Source organism: Oncorhynchus gorbuscha, linkage group LG16 (assembly GCF_021184085.1).
Source record: "Oncorhynchus gorbuscha isolate QuinsamMale2020 ecotype Even-year linkage group LG16, OgorEven_v1.0, whole genome shotgun sequence".
Lineage (NCBI taxonomy): Eukaryota > Metazoa > Chordata > Actinopteri > Salmoniformes > Salmonidae > Oncorhynchus > Oncorhynchus gorbuscha.
In genome coordinates this window covers 26284534-26305611 of record NC_060188.1, presented here as the reverse complement: position 1 = coordinate 26305611, position 21078 = coordinate 26284534, and the positions used below count along the sequence as shown (strand labels likewise).

The 21078-nt window shown below is 42.0% G+C and overlaps 1 protein-coding gene across 1 annotated transcript; it reads left to right on the top strand.

Moving 5' to 3' along the window:
* Positions 1-4049: 4049 nt before the first annotated feature.
* Positions 4050-20597, top strand: LOC123999456 (F-box/LRR-repeat protein 20-like). The gene is made up of 15 exons (XM_046305277.1): positions 4050-4467; positions 8532-8593; positions 13264-13318; positions 13431-13505; positions 14192-14286; positions 14429-14497; positions 14635-14730; positions 15100-15226; positions 15687-15761; positions 16600-16730; positions 17008-17068; positions 18209-18253; positions 18351-18407; positions 18620-18832; positions 18979-20597. Exons 1-15 carry the CDS (start codon positions 4426-4428, stop codon positions 19084-19086), a joined length of 1311 nt encoding a protein of 436 aa, XP_046161233.1. The 5' UTR covers positions 4050-4425; the 3' UTR covers positions 19087-20597.
* The last annotated feature ends 481 nt before the right edge of the window (positions 20598-21078 follow it).

The window sequence follows — 21078 nt, the reverse complement described above, 5'->3', positions numbered from 1 at the left end:
CCCTATGACTATAACCGGAAGTCTCGACGGCTGTCATTCTTCATGGTAGCTCAGCAACAGCCTATCCCAGAGCGCTATCCAGGGAGCTGCGCCGCCTTCCGCCCTAGGCGAGACGCAATGTTTCACCTGTAGAGGGCCTATTAAATATAACTTTCTTTCCATGAATGTCAACGTTATTATATTCCAACTACATTAGCTAGCTTGTAAACAATTTAAACAACTTCAGAAGTTGACAACAAAATACGGAACACAAAAACGATACGGGTAGAGTTAATGTCTTAATTTTATTGAGAAATTGAACAGAAAGTGGCCATAGCCCTGTGCTGCCGACCAAAGAGAAACAGCTAGCTATGTATGATGTGCAAGCACAGATATTGAGACCTCTCTGTCCTAAAACATAGCAAACTGACACTAACCGACTTAAAACAAATGTATTTTTTTATCAGTCAGTGGTGTCACCTCAAAACCCACATCACTCAGTTGTGTCAAAACCAACAACCACACAAATGGCAACCAGAGACCAACTATTGCTTCCATGAGGTATTCGCACATTCAATAATAATTTAATTTAGCTCCATAATAAATCAGCGCAGTGCTCAACATTAGACAGTTTATGGTATTTATTTAACATTGGCGTTACTACTAACTTATTTCTTCAAACACTAATGTTATCGTAGACCGGTCTTCACCATCAGAGACGTGTGTTATAAAAATTATCCATAAATGTATGTGGAACCAAATTGACTATTATCTAACAGATACCTCCATTTCCAAACTGGACTCAAGGGTAGACGTAACATAGTAAACAAAGTCCGGGACACACAATTAGTATGATACGTTACATTTAGTATGGTATTTATTAATTTGTGGATGTCCATCATCCATTTCTATGATATGTTAGGAATTATAATTCGTATAACTTGTTACAAATTAGAATTCTCCCAATATGTTACGACTTTGCAATGCGTATGATATGTTACGAATTCCAATTTGTTATGGCTAATGTTAGTAATATAATAATAATATATGCCATTTAGCAGACGCTTTTATCCAAAGCGACTTACAGTCATGTGTGCATACATTCTACGTATGGGTGATCCCGGGAATCGAACCCACTACCCTGGCGTTACAAGCGCCATGCTCTACCAACTGAGCTACAGTTAGCTAGGTGTCTAATGTTAGCTAGGCTAGGGGTTAAGGTTAACGGTTTAGGGGAAGGGTTAGCTAACATGCTAAGTAGTTTCAAAGTAGTTAAAACATTTTCTTTTTTATTGAACCTTTATTTAACTAGGCACATCAGTTAAGAACAAATTCTTATTTACATTGACGGCCTAGGAACAGTGGGTTTACTGCCTTGTTCAGGCAGAATGACAGATTTTTACCTTGTCAGCTCGGGATTCAATCTAGCAACCTTTCGGTTACTGACCCAACGTTCTAACCAATAGGCTACCTGCCGCCCCAAATGTAGTAAGTAGTTGCAAAGTTGCTAAAATGCTAAAGTTGTCGGTTTTGAGATTCGAACACGCAACCTTTGGGTTTTAGACCTTTGCATTAGCTAACATGCTAAGTAGTTGCAAAGTAGCTAAAAACTTAAACTAAATGCATGCTATTCAACCGATCACTGCCCACACCTACTCTCCTGTCCAGCATCAATACTCTGGACGGCTCTGACTTAGAATACGTGGGCAACTACAAATACCTAGGTGTCTGGTTAGACTGTAAACTCTCCCTCCAGACTCACATTAAGCATCTCCAATCCAAAATTACATCTAGAATTTGCTTCCTATATCACAACAAAGCATCCTTCACTCATGCTGCCAAACATACCCTTGTAAAACTGACTATCCTACCGATCCTTAACTTTGACGATGTCATTTACAAAATAGTCTCCAACACTCTACTCAGCAAATTGGATGCAGTCTATCACAGTGCCATCCGTTTTGTCACCAAAGCCCCTACACTACCCACCATTGCGACCTGTACGCTCTCGTTGGTTGGCCCTCGCTTCATACTCGTCGCCAAACCCACCGGGTACAGGTTATCTACAAGTCTCTGCTAGGTAAAGCCACGCCTTATCTCAGCTCACTGGTCACCATAGCAGCACCCACTCGTAGCACGTGCTCCAGAAGGTCACTGGTCACCCCCAAAGCCAATTCATCCTTTGGTCATCTTTCCTTCCAGTTCGCTGCTGCCAATGACTGGAACGAACTGCAAAAATCTCTGAAGCTGGAGACTCATATCTCCCTCACTAGCTTTAAGCACCAGCTGTCAGAGCAGCTCACAGATCACTGCACCTGTACATAGCCCATCTGTAAACAGCCCATCTATCTACGTACCTCATCCCCATACAGTATTTATTTATTTATCTTGCTCGTTTGCACCCCAGTATCTCTACTTGCACATTCATCTTCTCCACATCTACCATTCCAGTGTTTAATTGCTATATTGTAATTACTTCACCACCATGGCCTATTTATTGCCTTTAACTCCCTTATCTTACCTCATTTGCACTCACTGTATATAGACTTTTTGTTTTCTTTTGTTCTACTGTATTATTGACTATGTGTTGTTTATTCCATGTGTAACTCTGTGTTGTTGTATGTGTCGAATTGCTATGCTTTATCTTGGCCAGGTCGCAGTTGCAAATGAGAAGTTGTTCTCAACTAGCCTACCTGGTTAAATAAAGGTGAAATTAAATAAATAAAAATAAATAAAAAGTAGTAAGTAGTTAAAGTTTCGAAAATTGTCCGTGATGAGATTTGAACATGCAAACTTTGGGTTGCTAGATGTTCTTGTCATATCCACCCTGACTGACCACCCTAATTTCGTTTTTACTTTCTGTAACCATATCAAACGGCTTTTAGTTTACTATATTACGCCTATTCTATGAGACCAGCCTGCCATTTCTCTACCAACTACGCTTGTCCATTGCTGTGTTCAAAACCACTTGGAACTCTGAAAGATATGAAGGCAAATCATGACATTTTTTCTTCCGGTTGGAAAGTCAGAGCTCTAGAAAGAGGCACGAGTTGGATGATTGTTAAAATCGATGTTTTTCCCAGTAAGAGCTAATTTTCTTCCGATTTCCCAGTTGTTTTGAACGCACTAGTCGGAAGTCGGAGATTTCCGAGTTCCCAGTTGTTTTGAACGCGGCACATGTCCCGGATATATGACGTCTTAGCAGCTAGACGTATGTGCATGCGACGTTGGAAATTATAGCCAAAGTACATTTCTTCCGTTATAAAGACATTATGTGTAATACTTTTCTTTATACTGTGTGCGTCGACAATATGAATCCAGAAAGAACTACAACTTGATTTAAAATGCAATGGCTCAGTATGGATTTCTACTCTGTGTTTACATGCACCTTTCCCGCTATAATGACATCGGATGACAAGTCACGTATATGTGTCTTCATTGGTTTATTGCGAGCTGGAAGCAGTCCAAAGCGGAAGTGCTCTTTCCCCAAACAGCAACAACAAAGTTAAAATGTATCCATTCGATCATCGGATTGGCAGTTTCAGAATGTTGTCCATTGTTTTGTCAATGGCTATTGAAGTTATATATATATATAAATATATATATATATATATGTTTTATAATGGAAAATAATGGACACCACAGTGCATTATTTTATAATAAAGATATGCCTACATTATTATGACCATTTATGTGTATACACACAAAGTAGGTATATGCACAAGGCGATGATATTATGTATGTAATCATTATTTATGCAAACTAATTTAGCCCTTTATCCTGCATGAAAGACAACACACAAAAAACGGTACAAAACAAATCGCAGGTAGGTTATGCTCCTGTCCAAAACTAGGCCTCACATGGCTCCAATGACAACTGGACAGCACAATAGCACATACAGTAGGACTACCAATAAAGTGCTCTTGCATAGAGTCCTCCTTTATATCACAGTTATTTAAGGTTGATGTTTTGATATCCCATAGCCCATTGATGTAGGCAGGGCTTAGGCTAAGGGAGAAATAGGCTAGGCCTAAATCTATAGAATTCTAAATAATGGCAGAATATTGCCCTGATGAAAAATGCATGTAGGCTATACTTCGTCCAGGGTTATTACCAAATGTAATGATTTGTGTCCATAATAAAGAAGGATAATGCTAAAAGCAGTGTTCACATATAAAGAGGGAACGGTGGAGGGGAGGGCGAACTAGTGAGCGGAGATATAAGAGTTCGGGTTGTTGGCTGGGGCAGTTGTCGAGAGGTAGGCTAATGCAATTGTGTTACAAACCGAAAAAAATATGAAATTCGCCGTCGCAGCTGCCGAAACAACGGTAGCATGGTAGCTTTGGACTGGGGTTTGCAAGACGAGCACCGATATCTACACATTACTGCACTTTTAACACCGAATTACTTATCCCCCTGATCGAGTCGGGTAAACCACCGTCCGAGATGGGGAAGGAGGTTAATGGTGTTTCGCGGAGCCGGTTTGAGGTGAGTTTATAATATAGGAGATTGCTAGATAACAATTATTTTTGATTGGTGTTATGGTGTTTGTTAAACTGCGTCCATGGTTGCGCACCGATGCAGCTTCCGCAGTCAATGTTTGGATTAGGGCAAACATGTTGTTTTCAAGTATCGACAATATCTTGATTTCTTCAATAGCCTACCAGAATGTACAATTATTAAATGAGGTTATAGTTTCATATTTTGTGTTTATAAAGCATTCATAGGTTTCCGGGCTGATTTAAAAAAATTGTGGATCCTATCCGAGCTTTCTCTTTGTGCCGTCAAAACAAAGACAATGGCACAAATACAGATTTTTAGGCTTCACACTCACACTGATACGAAGCCCTATATTCCCCATCGTTTTATAAACATAGAATGTGATAATATTCGGGCCTACTTCATCCTACTGTGTGACTGAGTTATTTCACAGAGTTGGAGAATTGGAATGTTGTCTTTGATCAGCTATGGTTCTGTTGTGTAGACTCATGGCCGCTGCGGGTTGATTCTGCTACAGATGGGCCATTCGCTCGGCCACGACTCGGCTAGTCCACCACCGCACTCCGAATATCAACAGCAAATACAATAATATATCTGTTTTTAAAATCATACAGGCTATGATTTCCCTATAGATGTTTACGTTGACAGAAGCCTCGTGTTTTTTATGCAAGCGATCGTTATTCAACGTTGTGGCAAAGTTTTCGTCGCTTTATACGCAGCGATAAAGAATGCACCAAATGTGAAATATGGCTTTGGATAAATACAGTCTCATTAACAAATGCCACCCGTGTATGTTCACGCCGTGACATTGGTCTGTCTACCCTGAGCACTCTGTTGTTTAATCCTCATCTAGGCGGCGTGGGATTTGTGTGGTTTTATTTATTTTTAACAGTGCAACAGCTGACGACTCAGAAGATTCAGGCCGTACCTTCTGGCATGACAAGCTGACATCTGCGGCAGATACGTGAGCTGGCTGTAGTTTACTAGCCAATAACAATGGACTTTAACGGTTTGGAGAGGAGAATTGAAATTGTGTTGCATTTATAGGAAGGCCTATTCTTCGTCACGCCCCTGTTTTTTAATGCATCAACATATTGCCTATTGTCAAGTGGCCTAGTGTTGTTGATTGAAACCCTACAGTTAGATAGAAAAACTATCTTTCTTTGTGCATATTTCGTTTCCAAAGGGATGAGGTGTGTTGTCTCCAGCAATTCTTAGTGTGAATCAGTCAGTGAGTTCAGCTCATGTACTGTAACCACGGCAAGGCAACACATATATCCCGTCCCGTAAGTCTTGAGCATTTCAAACAGTTTTTCATAGACCAGAGCCAAAAATGTTATAATAATATAATTCTAGAAAGTCATTCATATCCAGATATATTCTTGATATGATTTCATATTCAAATAGTAGAGGAAAGTGAACAATTTGTACATTTAACTTTAAACCTATCATGCTGGGAAAGGATCCAAGTTATTTAAAAAGTCCCAAATAGTATGAGTATGATTGGAGATTCAAACATGATTTAGTCTTATTTCAAACCATTTGATATACAGTGAATTCGGAAAGTGTTCAGACCCATCCACATTTTCCAATTTGTTACGTTACAGCCTTATTCTAAAATGGATGAAAACAAATATATATATATATATATATATATATATATATATATATCAACCTACACACAATACCCCATAATGACAAAGTGAAAACATGATTTTAGAAATTTTTGCAAATGTATATATATATTTGTTTTTTTACAGAAACCTTATTTACACAAGTATTCAGACCCTTTGCTATGAGACTCAAAATTGAGCTCAGGTGCATCTTCTTTCCATTGATCATCCTTGAGATGTTTCTATAACTTGATTGGAGTCCACCTGTGGTAAATTCAATTGATTGGACATGATTTGAAAAGGCAACACACCTGTCTATATAAGGTCCCATAGTTGACAGTGCATGTCAGAGCATAAACCAAGCCATGAGTTAGAAGAAATTGGTCGTAGAGCTCCGAGACAGGATTGTGTCAAGGCACAGATCTGGGGAAGGGTACCAAAGCATTTCTGCAGCATTGAAGGTCCACAAGAACACAGTGGCCTCCATCATTTTTAAATGAAAGAAGTTTGGAACCACCAAGACTCTTCCTAGGGCTGGCTGCCCGGCCAAACTGGGCAATCCGGGAGAAGGGCATTGGTCAGGGACGTGACCAAGAACCCGATGGTCACTCTGACAGAGCTCCGGAGTTGTTTGTCTGTGGAGATGGGAGAACCTTCCAGAAGGACAACCATCTCTGCAGCACTCCACCAATCAGGCCTTTATGGTGGAGTGGCCAGACGTAAGCCACTCCTCAGTAAAAGGCACATAACAGCCCGCAAGGAGTTTGCCAAAAGGGACCTAAAGGACTCTGACCACAAGGAACAAGATTATCTGGTCTGATGAAACCAAGATTGACCTCTTTGGCCTGAATGCCAAGTGTCACGTCTGGAGAAAACCTGGCACCATCCCTATGGTGAAGCAAGGTGGTGGCAGCATCATACTTTGGGGATGTTTTTCAAAGGCAGGGACTGTGAGACTAGTCAGGATTGAGGGAAAGATGAGCGACGCGAAGTACAGAGATCCTTTATGAAAACCTGCTCCAAAAAACCTGCAATGTAATCCATTTTAGAATAAGGCTGTAACCATTCAATAAAAGGTACTTGTAATAGTAACATGCTCAAACCATAAGGGCAGTTCCACGGTAACAGAATTGTGTTGATTCAGATTTTTCACTTAAAATGTATACCCAACAAAAACCATTGATTTCAAAGTTTAACAAACATACAAGTTTATGCACAAGGACTACTTTTGAAAACAATTTACAATAACACATTTACTGGAAGAACTGTGCAGATGCAAAGTTTGGTGACAGAATTTCGGTAAAATCTCTGTGTCAACATTTTCCAGAAACTATAAACATCTGCTCCGAATTAAGATTCAACGATGTCTGCAGGCAGAATGGAATGTCAGCTATGACCTGACACATTGACTGAAAAATCTCTTTTGATTATTAAACTACAGCAAGTGAAGTGGATTTACACCCGGTAACGGAATTGCGGTAACAGAACTTCATCATGGGTCCCTGATCTGTACTACACAGAAATGCATAGTTATGGATATGAATATCATTCTCTTCATTGTTCTGTATCCTAAATAGGTACACAAAGGTATAAATATGTAATAACCTCCTCTGCATATTTGGGTATTATTCTACACACTGGTTATTATTTTAATGAGCTCTGCCCCAAACAAGACCACATTTGGTTGGACCAAATCAAAACCAATCATAGACGTCTATGTTTCACAAGCTTGGACATTCAAAGTATAGTACAGCACAGTAGAGCTCAGTAAAGGACAGAACATTGGAGTATAGTTTACCATTGTAGCCAATTCAATTGTAGAAAATCACTTACCAATTATTATTTATTTTTTTGGGGGGGGGTTTAATCACTTAATAAATTAACAAAACGTATATCAGTAAAAGTAACTTATTGATAGGTCTACCTTTACTTGTTACTTAAAGATATGTGGGTTTTTGGTAAAGGAATTTCAAGGCAATGTTTCTTAAACTTACACAAGGCAAAAAAAAGTTATACAAAATGAAACATGTTGATATTAGTTGGCAGGGGTCTTTATTTAAGTTTGCAAACTCGAGTAGGATACTGTTTTCGATGACATCACCTTTCAGTATATCAAGGGACTGAATATCTCATGGATCCTAATTATCTGTTTGTGGGTGTGTTAAAACACCTTCTGTAGCCACTGTTTGATTAGGAGACAGCAAATGTCTCCCTTCCCCTCAATCTCTCTTCATCGCACTCACTGTATCACCCCCTTTCTCCCGTCACGCTTTGACGTTGAACCTATCTCTACTGATGACAGTGATCGTTCATCATTGGTTATATGCTGGAGCTTTCCTTGGGGCGGGGCCAGAGAATAGAGGAAGTCTAGGCCAGTCCTGCTGTGAGCGACGGAAGCCAGAGGAAGTTAACACGCTCTTCTTCATCTCTTCCTCACAGATGTTCTCAAACAGCGACGAGGCCGTCATCAATAAGAAGCTGCCCAAGGAGCTGTTGCTACGGTGAGCAAGGGCTTTCCAATGACTGGGCCGTGTGTACACACAGAATATGGCACGCCACATGCTCAACACCATCAAACATCTTAACCTGCCCAAAACACAGCCATTTACACTCTGATCCACCTGCTCCACACAACGCAGCCACGGACAATTAACGAGGTTACATCGTGACACTTGAGCCATGAGCCACCTTAGAAACGAAGGGTCACTATACCAGGGCTGTAGTGGTTTGGTCAACATCACCGACCAACTGCCATCTGCCACTAACCCTCATGTGCCCCATCCCACTTGCCCCAATTTCCCCTCCCCCCAAATGCTAAAACTAATTAAACACAGATGGTCTGGGCTATAAAACATTCAAATCGATTAAGCAAAGAAGAAAAAGTAAAAAGCCCCCGAGCAAACAGAAAATGGAGGCCATAACTCAAGCCTGGGTCTCACTAGCAGAACGGTCTGGGATAGAGGTGCTGACGGTTGGGGGTGTGCTGAAGGTGCAGGGGCCACAGACTGAGCTCTGATTTACTAGGGCTTTTGGGTTAGGGGCAGGCTTGCCGAGATCAATTGCAACATTATACTCACCCTACATCACACTGGGCTGCAGAGTGCAATGTGTTACATATGAATCCATCACACATGCATATCTATTGTTGAAGGGCATAGGCAGTATTCACACTCTTTGACTCCTTCCACATTTTGTGTTACAACTTGAATTTAAAAATGGATAATATATAGATGTTTTTGTCACTGGCCTACACACAATACCTAATAATGTCAAAGTGGAATTGTTTTCTGAAATGTTTACAAATTAATAAAAATTAAAAGCTGAAATGTCTTGACTAAGTATTCAACCCCTTTGTTATGGGAAGCCTAATTAAGTTCAGGAGTAAAAATGTCTTAACGAGTGACATGCTTTGCATGGACTCAATCTGTGTGCAATAATAGTTAACATGATTTTTGAATGACGACCTCATCTCTATCCCACACATACAATTATCTGTAAGGTCCCTTAGTCAAGCAGTGAATTTCAAACACAAATTCAACCACAAATTACCAGAGGTTTTCCAATGACTCGCAAAGAAGGCTACCTATTGGTAGATGGGTAAAGAATTTTAAAAAGCAGGCATTGAATATCCCTTTGAGAATGGTGAAGTTATTAATTGGATAGATGTTGTTTCAATCCATCCGGTCACTACAAAGATACAGGCGACCTTCCCAACTCAGTTGCCAGAGAGGAAGGAAACTGCTCAGGAATTTCACCATGTGGCCGGTGGTGATTTTAAAACAGTTAGAGTTTAATGGCTGTGATAGGGGAACTGCGGATGGATCAACAGCATTGTAGTTACTCTACAATACTAACTTAATTTTATAGTGAAAAGGAAGCCTGTACAGAATACAAAAATGTAAAAACATACATCCTGTTTGCAACAAGGCATTAAAGTAATAATGCAAAAACTGTGGCAAAGCAATTCACTTTTTGTCCGGAATACAAAGTGTTATTTTTGCGGCCAGTACATTACTGAGTACCACTCTACATATTTTCAAGCATAGTGGTGGCTACATCATGTTATGGGTATGCTTGTAATCATTAAGGTCTGGGGAGTTTTTCAGGATAAAAAATTAATGAATGTATAACGGCGTTCGTCTGAAGGAGAGTCGGACCAAAATGCAGCGTGGTAGTTACTCATGTTTTTTAATGAAACTTCGACGATACATTAAATAACTATAGAAATACAAAACAACAAACGGAACGTGAAAACCTATACAGACTGTCTGGTGAATAACTAACACAGAGACAGGAACAATCACCCACAAAATACACAGTGAAACCCAGGCTACCTAAATATGGTTCCCAATCAGAGACAACGAGAATCACCTGACTCTGATTGAGAACCGCCTCAGGCAGCCAAGCCTATGCTAGACACACCCCTAATCAGCCACAATCCCAATGCCTACAAAAAAACCAATACGACAACACAATAACCCATGTCACACCCTGGCCTGAACAAATAATTAAAGAAAATACAAAATACTAAGACCAAGGCGTGACAGAATAGAGTTAAGCACAGGCAAAATCCTAGATGAATTCACCTTTCTGCAGGACAATAACCTAAAACACAAGGCCAAATCTACGCTGGTGTTGCTTACCAAAAAGACAGTGACTTAAATCTACTTGAAAATCTATGGCAAGACCTGAAGATTCACAGCTGCAATTGCTGTAAAAGGTTATTCTATTGACTTAGGGGTGTGAATACTTGTGTAAATGAGAATGTAATAAATGTTGAATTCTGACTGAAACACAACAATGTGGAAAAAGTCAAGGGGTATGAATACTTTATGAAGGCACTGGTACACTACCTACATACATACGTACGTACGTACGTACCGTACCAGTCAAAAGTTTGGACATACCTACTCATTCCAGGGTTTTTCTTTTTACTATTTTCTACATTGTAGAATAATAGTGAAGACATCAAAACTATGAAATAACACATATGGAATCATGTAGTATCCAAAAAAGTGTCAAACAAATCCAAATATATTTTCTATTTGAGTTTCTTTTTAAAGTAACCACCCTTTGCCTTGACAACTTTGCACACTCTTGGCATTCTCTCAACCAGCTTCATGAGGGAGTCACCTGGAATGCATTTCAATGAACAGGTGTGCCTTGTTAATTCGTGGAATTTCTTTCCTTCTTAATGCGTTCGAGCCAATCAGTTGAGTTGTGACAAGGTAGGGGTGGTATACAGAAGATGGCCCTGTTTGGTAAAAGACCAAGTCCATATTATGGCAAGAACAGCTCAAATAAGCAAAGAGAAACGACAGTCCATCATTATTTTAAGACATGGTCAGTCAAAACGGAACATTTCAAGAACTTTAAGTATCTTTATGTGCAGTTGCAAAAACCATCAAGCTCTATGACGAGACTCTCTCATGAGGACCGCCACAGGAAAGGAAGACCCAGAGTTACCTCCTGCTGCAGAGGATATGTTCATTAGAGTTACCAGCATCAGAAATTACAGCCCAAATAAATGCTTCAGAGTTCAAGTAACAGACCCATCTCAACATCAACTGTTTAGAAGAGACTGCATGAATCAGGCCTTCATGGTTGAATTGCTGCAAAGAAATCACTACTACAGGACACCAATAAGAAGAAGAGACTTGCTTGGACAAAGAAACACAAGCAAAGGACATTAGACCAATGGAAATCGGTCCAAATTTGCGATTTTTGGTTCCAGCCGCTGTGTCTTTGTGAGACGCAGAGTAGGTGAATGGATGCTCTCTGCATGTGTGGTTCCCACCGTGAAGCATAGAGGAGGAGGTGTGTGGGTGCTTTGCTGGTGACACTTCCAGTGATTTATTTAGAATTCAAGGCACACTTAACCAGCATGGCTACCACAGCATTCTGCAGTGATACGCCATCCCATCTGGTTTGCGCTTAGTGGGACTATCATTTTAATTTATTTTTCAACAGGACAATGACCCAACACAACCCAGGCTGTGTAAGGGCTATTTGATCAAGAAGGAGAGTGATGTAGTGCTGCATCAGATGACCTGGCCTCCACAATCACCTGACCTCAACCCAATTGAGATGGTTTGGGATGAGTTGGACCGCAGAGTAAAGGAAAAACGGCCAACAAGTGCTCAGCATATGTGGGAACTCCTTCAAGACTGTTGGAAAAGCATTCCAGGTGAAGCTGGTTGAGAGAATGCCAAGAGTGTGCAACGCTGTGAAGGCAAAGGGTGGATACTTTGAATAATCTAAAGTACAAATTTGTTGGTTATTACATGATGTGTTATTTCATAGTTTTGATGTCTTCACTATTCTACAATGTGGAAAATAGTCAAAAATAAAGAAGAAATCTTGAATGAGTTGGTGTGTCCAAACTTTTGACTGGTATTGTATGTACGTACACACTGAGTATACCAAACATTAGGAACACCTTCCTAATATTTAGTTGCACCCACCTTTTTTCCCTCAGAACAGCCTCAATTCGTCGGGGCACGGACTCTACAAGGTGCCGAAAGCGTTCCACAGCGGCGCTGGCCCATGTTGACACCGGTGCTTCTTACAGTTGTCAAGTTGGCTGGATGTCCTTTGGGTGGTGGACCATTGTTGATACACAAACTGTTGCGTTGCAGTTCTCGACACAAACCGGTGCTCCTGGCAACTACTGTCATACTCTGTTCAAAGGCACCTTTTTTGTCTTGCCCATACACCCTCTGAATGGCACACATTCTCAATTGTCTCAAGGCTTAAAAATCATTCTTTGACCTGTCTCCTCATCTTCACTGATTTGAAGTGGATTTAACGAGTGACAAATGAGGGATCATATCTTTCACCTGGATTCACATGGTCAGTCTGTCATGGAAAGAGTTTTTTTAAACATTTTGTGTGTGTGTGTGTGTGTAATGCCCCACCACACAATCTCTCTCTGCAAAAGTGAACATTTATCTAGCCTTCAAACACGATAACCATAGTAGAGTTAACATAAATTCACACACACAATCATAAGTGTCATATGCTCATCAAACATAAAGTGGCATACATAGCAGAGTTCTTAGTGTAATTATAGGGTCAAACAGGGATTCTGGGTAGAGCCTTGTATACATAGAGGGCTCTGGTTCTGATTCTGGGTACCAAGGGTTCTGAACCATCCCTGTCTGTGTTCCAGAATCTTCTCCTTTCTGGATGTGGTGACACTCTGTCGCTGTGCCCAGGTCTCACGGGTGAGTTTGTTTCTGAAGTGTGTATTTGGTTCAGTGTAAGTGTGTGTGTAATTGTGTGTTGGACAGAATAGTGAAACCAGTGAAGTTGACCTTGTGCCCCTTTCTCCCTCAGTCGTGGAATGTGCTCGCCCTGGACGGCAGTAATTGGCAGAGGATTGACCTTTTCGACTTTCAGAGAGATATTGAGGTCAGGAAGTCTCGCATAAACCTTCTTTTCCTCAGATCTCTCTCTCATATCCTCTCCATCTCCTCCTCACCTCTTCTCTCTCATCCTCTCCATCTCCTCCTCACCTGCCATTTATTCTTTTCTTTGTCTGTCTTGCCATCTTTTATGGAAACAAAGTGGACATTCATGTCTGTGACATTATAAACACAAACAACATTGACTTTAAACCCACATACCGTGATTATGTAAGATTTGAATTCAGGACCTTAGCAGTTGATTGTCTACCAAAGGAAAGTTTGATTAGACTACTATTGATGTTGTGCATTCACCACAATCAATGCCATGTACTGCATGTCAATCTATTGACCTTGTCACTGTATGGATGACCACAGATGACCATTTAAAGGCATTTGAAGGGTAAGACTGATGTATTCACACGTGACAAGTTTAGTACATTGCCATAATCAACAACGCCAGGTCAAGTATAATCATGTCTGCCAGCAATAGTAAGACAGACACTCAACAGGTACTGCGAAAGGGGTTCAAGTCAAGCAGTCAGTGTTTACAAAGATGGTTGAGTTTAGCCTAAACAGGTAGCCTCTACCCTATGCTCCTGCCACATGTGTTTTTGCATGTATGTGAAAGTGAAGATGATAAAACAGACTCCTCCTCAGATTATGATAGGTGTTTGTGTCTGTGTGTTGCAGGGGCGAGTGGTGGAGAACATCTCGAAACGATGTGGGGGATTCCTGAGGAAGTTGAGTCTGCGGGGCTGTCTGGGGGTGGGGGACAGCGCTCTGAGGTGAGGACTGACTGGGAATCGGGCCTAGACTGGGCACTCTTGGCACTGAGGAGGGTGAGGGGGAGGAGATTTATGTGGGAGCTGGAGGGCAAGTACACACACTCCAGTGCAAATATGTCTGTTCCTGTTTGTTTTTCAACAGAACCTTCTCCCAGAACTGCAGGAATATTGAGCTGCTTAGTTTGAATGGCTGCACCAAGATAACTGACAGGTATTTGCAGACATTTATGCCTTGGGTTTTTTGTTGTCTAGTATAATTCTATTTTGCTAATGTGTTAAAGTGTTAAAAGTGCTAAAGTGTTACATTATTATACATGTAAGCCTCTTGCCTCTTTCTCTCGCATGCAGCACATGTAATAGCCTAAGTAAGTTCTGTCCCAAGCTCAAGCACTTGGACCTCGCCTCCTGTACCTCAATCACCAACCTGTCACTCAAAGCACTCAGGTGAGGGGTCTCTCTTTCTCCCACTCATACTGTCAGCATTCCTGGAAAAACCTTGTCACTCACCTTTTGGTGATTTGATTGTAGTCATCCCTCTTCGTGACAGTTTGTTGACTCTAGGACTAATATAAGCCATTCAAAATATCCTGCGACTTTTTTTGAGATGCAAGATTTTTCCAGGACTCAAGAATACTCGCACGCACACACTGGGGAGTCTCCTCAGCAGGAGCAGATGGTTGCATCTGTTGTACAAGTGTAGGGTGATCCGGTTATTCAGGGGATGTGCATAAATATGGGACACAGTTGTTGTTGTTTTGCCGGCTTTTTATCTAATATCTGTGTCGTGGTCTGACCCATTTTCTTCCCCTGCAGCGAGGGCTGTCCTCTGTTAGAGCAGCTTAACATCTCGTGGTGTGACCAGGTGACTAAGGATGGCATCCAGGCCTTGGTACGATGCTGTCCCGGACTCAAAGGCCTTTTCCTCAAGGGCTGCACACAGGTAGGGCCAGGGCAAAGGGCAACAAACGGGACAGCTGGAGTTGGGACCATTAAAAAGCATAAGATCACTACCTCAGTCTAAGCAAGGTGCGTGAACAGAAGAACGGACTGGATAGGTGAGAGTTATTCATCCCTTGCAGGTGAAAGGAACAAATGGATCGCGTATGATTAGTATTGTAGCCAGGAGGATGAGGCATTAAGATATAGGTAGACTGAATGGCTGACTGAGGGGAGAGGGGCTTAGCTAGTCTAGATATGAGACCAGGGCTAATGTTTGTATTGCAAGCGTGATGGGGATGGTAGATCCAAACAGCAGGTAGGACATTTAGTTGCAGGAGGGGGTTAGCTAGCTAGCTCATTGGTGGGGTTACCTTGGTGCACTACTAATGGGATTTAAAAGGACACACCTCTCTCTCTCTCTCTCTCTCTCTCGCTTCTTTCCATCTCCACCTATTAACTAGTTGGAGGATGAAGCACTGAAGCACATTGGTGCACACTGTCCAGAGCTGGTCACTCTCAACTTACAGACGTGTTCGGTAAGCAAGCACCTCTTTCAGTGTTTAGGTCACATAACAGCAAAACCTGCTGATCTCACAGCTTCAAAATAAAGCGAGTGTCTCGCTTGATATTTCAGCACCCATCATGTTTGAGGCTGAATGCTTTGTTGTGGTGTGTTGGGGGCTTGTAACTCCTGAATAGGCTTGTCATTGAGAAATTATGAATCTCTTTTTAGCTGTTGTGGCCATCCATATAGAAGGTAAATGAGTCATGTTCTGCCTCTGCTGTTTTTTAAAAACAATTTGCGGACTGAGGGTGTTTCTTGTGTACAAGGCTGCGCAGTCAGTCTGCATTCTGCCCTGCAGTAGAGGGACTAGTATGGACTGAGGCCCGCCCTGCCATGTAACCTACATAATGAATAGCGTGTGAAATGCACCCAGACAACACATTTGTTTCTCTGGCATCCTCTTTATCTGTGTCTCCAAATTCCCTTCCTGTTACGTCTACACCCCAAATGTCTCTCTCTCCCTCCCTCTTTCCTTCCTTATCTCCTTTTCAATGTCTCCCATCTTTCAGCAGCTCCCTCTTCTTTTGCCTCTTTTTCATCCTCTGTCCTCTCTCTTTTTACACCTGTGCTTTCTCTGTGTGGCTCCCCCTCGCAACTTTCTGCAATCTTGTAAGATCAGAACTACAGAGGGAAACGAGATGAAAATATATCACAAAAAACATATGATTCTCATTCACTGTTCTGAGATGGATATTCATAGCCTACGGCATCAGTTATGGTAATATTATGTTCATTTTGATAATGGTGTTATAGCTGTTTGATGCTGTGGAAGTTCTGCTAGTGACCCGTGCCTGTTTCCCTCTGAGCAGCAGATCACAGACGAAGGTCTCATTACTATATGCCGGGGCAGTCACCATCTGCAGTCGCTGTGTGTCTCAGGTTGTGCCAACATCACAGACGCCATCCTCCACGCCTTGGGACTGAACTGCCCGCGCCTCAGGTTGGTACTCCCTCTGCTCCTAGTCCACCTCACCCCTGACCCCTGCTCCAACCCCTCCACACTGGTCTCAGGTGCCCACGCCACCCATCCCTGCTTTTAACCACTGTTCACTCCAAATACCACCAGAAACTCCATACAACCCTTCATACATTAAGACTCAAATACACCCCGCTCCCCTTTCTGGTTAGTGCCCAAGTTAACCCACCTTGTATTTCCTCAGACACGTCAATACATAGCAGTTCCCCTGATCATAGCAGGATGTCCTGTCTCCTTTCAGAATATTAGAGGTGGCTCGCTGCTCTCAGCTCACAGATGTGGGCTTCACTACACTAGCAAGGGTGAGTGTGGAAACTGACGCAGATCACACACACACATCTCTGACATACACTACCGTTCAAAAGTTTGGGGTCACTTAGAAATGTCCTTGTTTTTGAGAAAAGCAAAGCATTTTTTGGTCCATTTTAAAATAACATCAAATTGATCAGAAATGCAGTGTATTAAAAACTGTTGTACTGATTTAAAGAAGCAATAAAACTGGCCTTCTATAGACTAGTTGAGTATCTGGAGCATTTGTGGGTTTGATTACAGGTTCAAAATGGCCAGAAACTAAGAACTTACTTCTGAAACTCATCCGTCTATCCCTGTTCTGAGAAATGAAGGCTATTCCATGCGAGAAATTGCCAAGAGACTTGGCATCCCGGAGTCGCCTCTTCACTGTTGACGTTGAGACTGGTGTTTTGCGGGTACTTTTTAATGAAGCTGCCAGTTGAGGACTTGTGAGGCGTTCTCAACTAGACACTCGAATGTACTAGTCCTCTTGTTCATTTGTGCACTGGGGCCTCCCACTCCTCTTTCTATTCTGGTTAGAGCCAGTTTGCGCTGTTCTGTGAAGGGAATAGTACACAGCGTTGTATGAGATATTCAGTTTCTTGGCAATTGCTCGCATAGAATAGCCATCATTTCTCAGAACAAGAATAGACTGACGAGTTTCAGAAGAAAGTTCTTTGTTTCTGGCCATTTTGAACCTGTAATCGAACCCACAAATGATGATGCTCCAGATACTTAACCATTCTAAAGAAGGCCAGTTTTATTGCTTCTTTAATCAGTACAACAGTTTTCAGCTCTGCTAACATAATTGCAAAAGGGTTTAATAATGATCAATTAGCCTTTTAAAATGATAAACTTGGATTAGCTAACACAACGTGTCATTGGAACGCAGGAGTGATGGTTGCTGATAATGGGCCTCTGTACGCCTATGTAGATATTCCATTAAAAAAAATCTGCTGTTTCCAGCTACAATAGTCATTTACAACATTAACAATGTCTACACTGCATTTCTGATCAATTTGATGTTATTTTAATGGACAAAAAATGTTTGCTTTTCTTTCAAAAACAAGAACATTTCTAAGTGACCCCAAACATTTGAATGCTAGTGTACATGTGTTGTATTACGTTTTTTTCTTTTTTTTTTCTGGCAGAATTGTCATGAGCTGGAAAAAATGGACCTGGAAGAGTGTGTGCAGGTGAGCTAGCCTGCGCAACACGCACGTTCCCACACACACTGACATACCTTGTAGCACCATCCACCAGAAGGATACGTTTGTTTATGTCTCTCCCCAGATCACGGACGGCACACTTATCCAGTTGTCCATCCACTGCCCTCGTCTGCAAGTTCTGGTGAGCACTAGCTAATGGCTTCTAACCTAGGAGCTGGTCTCAAACATGCTTTGTTCAATTTAAATTCTATGAAATACATGTCGGAAGAACTTGTTTCTTAGATAATCCACAGTCTCGTTGGTGTTAATAACAAAAGAAACCCAATGTGTTCGGTGACCGTAGTATTGCTGTTCTTAACTGTTCCCTGGTCGTTGTTATGGTCTCTCTCTCAGAGCCTGTCTCACTGTGAGCTGATTACTGACGATGGCATCAGACATCTGGGAAGCGGGCCCTGTGCCCACGACCGGCTGGAGGTGATCGAGCTGGACAACTGCCCCCTGATCACGGACGCCTCGCTGGAGCACCTGAAGACCTGCCACAGCCTGGACCGCATCGAGCTCTACGACTGCCAGCAGATCACCCGCGCAGGCATTAAGAGACTAAGGGTAGGCACTGGTGCTACATTGTACATTGCTGCTTATGCGTAGTGCACAGACACACAGATTACAGTAAATGAATGAACATTTCTTAGATGCGTTTGTATATACCCTTACACCAACACTCATCTTTTTTTTAATCTCTTTCTCTCCAGACCCATCTACCTAACATCAAAGTGCACGCGTATTTCGCCCCCGTCACCCCACCCCCCTCGGTTGGGGGGAGTCGCCAGAGATTCTGTCGCTGCTGTATCCTGCTATGATGTGAAGACCGCGCCCCCACCCCCCCCTCAGCCCAACTTCTGCCCCTCCACCCAACCTGGCTCAGCCTGCTCCGATCCGGCCTCAAGGTATACATGCTGGTGTGCCCCCCTGATTGGAGCTGCAGAGAGAGGGAGAGAGCCCAAACACCACAGGGTCTGGGAAGAACCTTCCCAATGACATTACCAAACCCACTCACAACGGCCTTTGTCAAACACACAAATAAACACACACACATCACCACAGATGAACATCAGTACATTCCCTGCTGTCCCCAGGCCCATGTTCTAAAGACCATCCAGCATTGCAGGGAGGATTACATAATAGAACCACTGCTGTTTACAGATTAGGCTCCTAATACACTGTATGGACTACATGAAGGTAGGGCACACTTGATACGAGGTTCCCTATGGACTACTATGACCTTTTACTAAAGGATCAGGAAGATGGGTTTGGATAAGAAACTCACATCCAATGTGGGTGTTGGGAGGATAACCAGAAACATGGCTAGAGCTACTATGGGAAAATTGGTTTGGTAGAAATGCCCTCAGAATCTTTCAACGACTGTCAAGCTACCTCTAGACATAACTGCACTTCAACGTGAGTAGCACTTTGTTAGCCTCTGGTTCCAGACTGCCCACTCCCAACCAAACTTTTTATTTTTTATACTAAAGATCCGTTTCCATTGGCACTTTTAAGTCAACCCAGGTTGGGCTGGCCTTGGTGGCTGGCTGAAATTGTTTCCACTGCCTCCAAAGAATAAATGATGTCATGTTGCTAGGTATTCAATATATGACTGCAGCTGGCTTCGCTAATGTTGCTAACTGGCAAGATGTTGAAGAATTTAAATTCACCCTCACTATGCTGTAATTAACTTTAACCCATACTCCTGTCAGTGCTAGCCATACTCAGAACCATGCATTTAGCTTGCTAACTCGCTAAACGGTTAGCGTCGCTATTGGCTAGCTAACTAATCATGCAAACCAGACGGCAGGTTTGAGTGTTTTATTTATTTATATATTTTTTACAACAGATGATATGGTGTAGCTAGCTAGCTTTAAATACGAACTGGCCAGCTAAAATTCCTGCTAGCTACAGTAGCTTGTTTTAACTCTTGATTTGCTAGCTAATAATGGTAGCTAGCATTTTAGGGCTGACTGTTGTCATAAAAGTTTATTGTGGAATGCAAACATTTATGGATCCAGCTGTGGTGGCAATTCGTGTCATGTCTGACTACTGCAGTACTGCTTGTCCATGTGCTAACTAGCAGCGCACACACCTAGATTAGCTGCTCAACGTTGTCACCATCCAGCGGTGATTTTATTTTTTATTTACTGCGTTACCAGCCTGAATTCTAAACGCGCTAGCACCAGGTGTGAAACTGGGCTGTGCTGGTTCGAATTCCATTCGAACATCTCTATTTTGACCCTGATTTTAAGTGCCAGTGGAAAGGGGTTTAATTTAACAATTTAACAATTTAACAGAGTCCTGGTGTCTTCGACAGCAATTAAACAGCCCCACACACACACACACACACACACACACACACACACACACACACACACACACAAATATATTGTAAATACAGTGGGTAGTAGTTCTTCTTCTCTAGTCTCAAAGTAGCTACAACTTAGTGCAGGCCTGCTAGAGGGTATGCTGAGTTTATCCAGCAAAATGATGACACTTTTTAAAGGGTCTCTATGACTCACCTAATAGTTTACTGCCAAATGACAACACACACTTGCACATTCACGTGCACACACACACACAGCTCAATACCTCCCCCTTCCCCTCTCTCTGTTACAATCAGAAGCTTCATTCCAAAAAAAAAAAGAAGAGAAAAGCAAATATTTTTCTAAAAAGGACACCAATTGAGACTTACACGTGGGGACTTGAGAAGATGCCAAATGTTGCATGTAACAATTCTAGTTTTTTAAATCTAAATGTAATATATGTAAGTACTGTGGAAATCCAACACCGCAGCCAGCTAAACC

Bases quoted from the DNA above. Each gene is read 5' to 3' on its own strand.
- LOC123999456 (XM_046305277.1), top strand. From the start codon at position 4,426: ATGGGGAAGGAGGTTAATGGTGTTTCGCGGAGCCGGTTTGAG. The intron at 8,594-13,263 runs GTGAGCAAGGGC...TCTGTGTTCCAG, and splicing joins CCCAAGGAGCTGTTGCTACG to AATCTTCTCCTTTCTGGATG. The intron at 14,287-14,428 runs GTGAGGACTGAC...GTTTTTCAACAG, and splicing joins GTGGGGGACAGCGCTCTGAG to AACCTTCTCCCAGAACTGCA.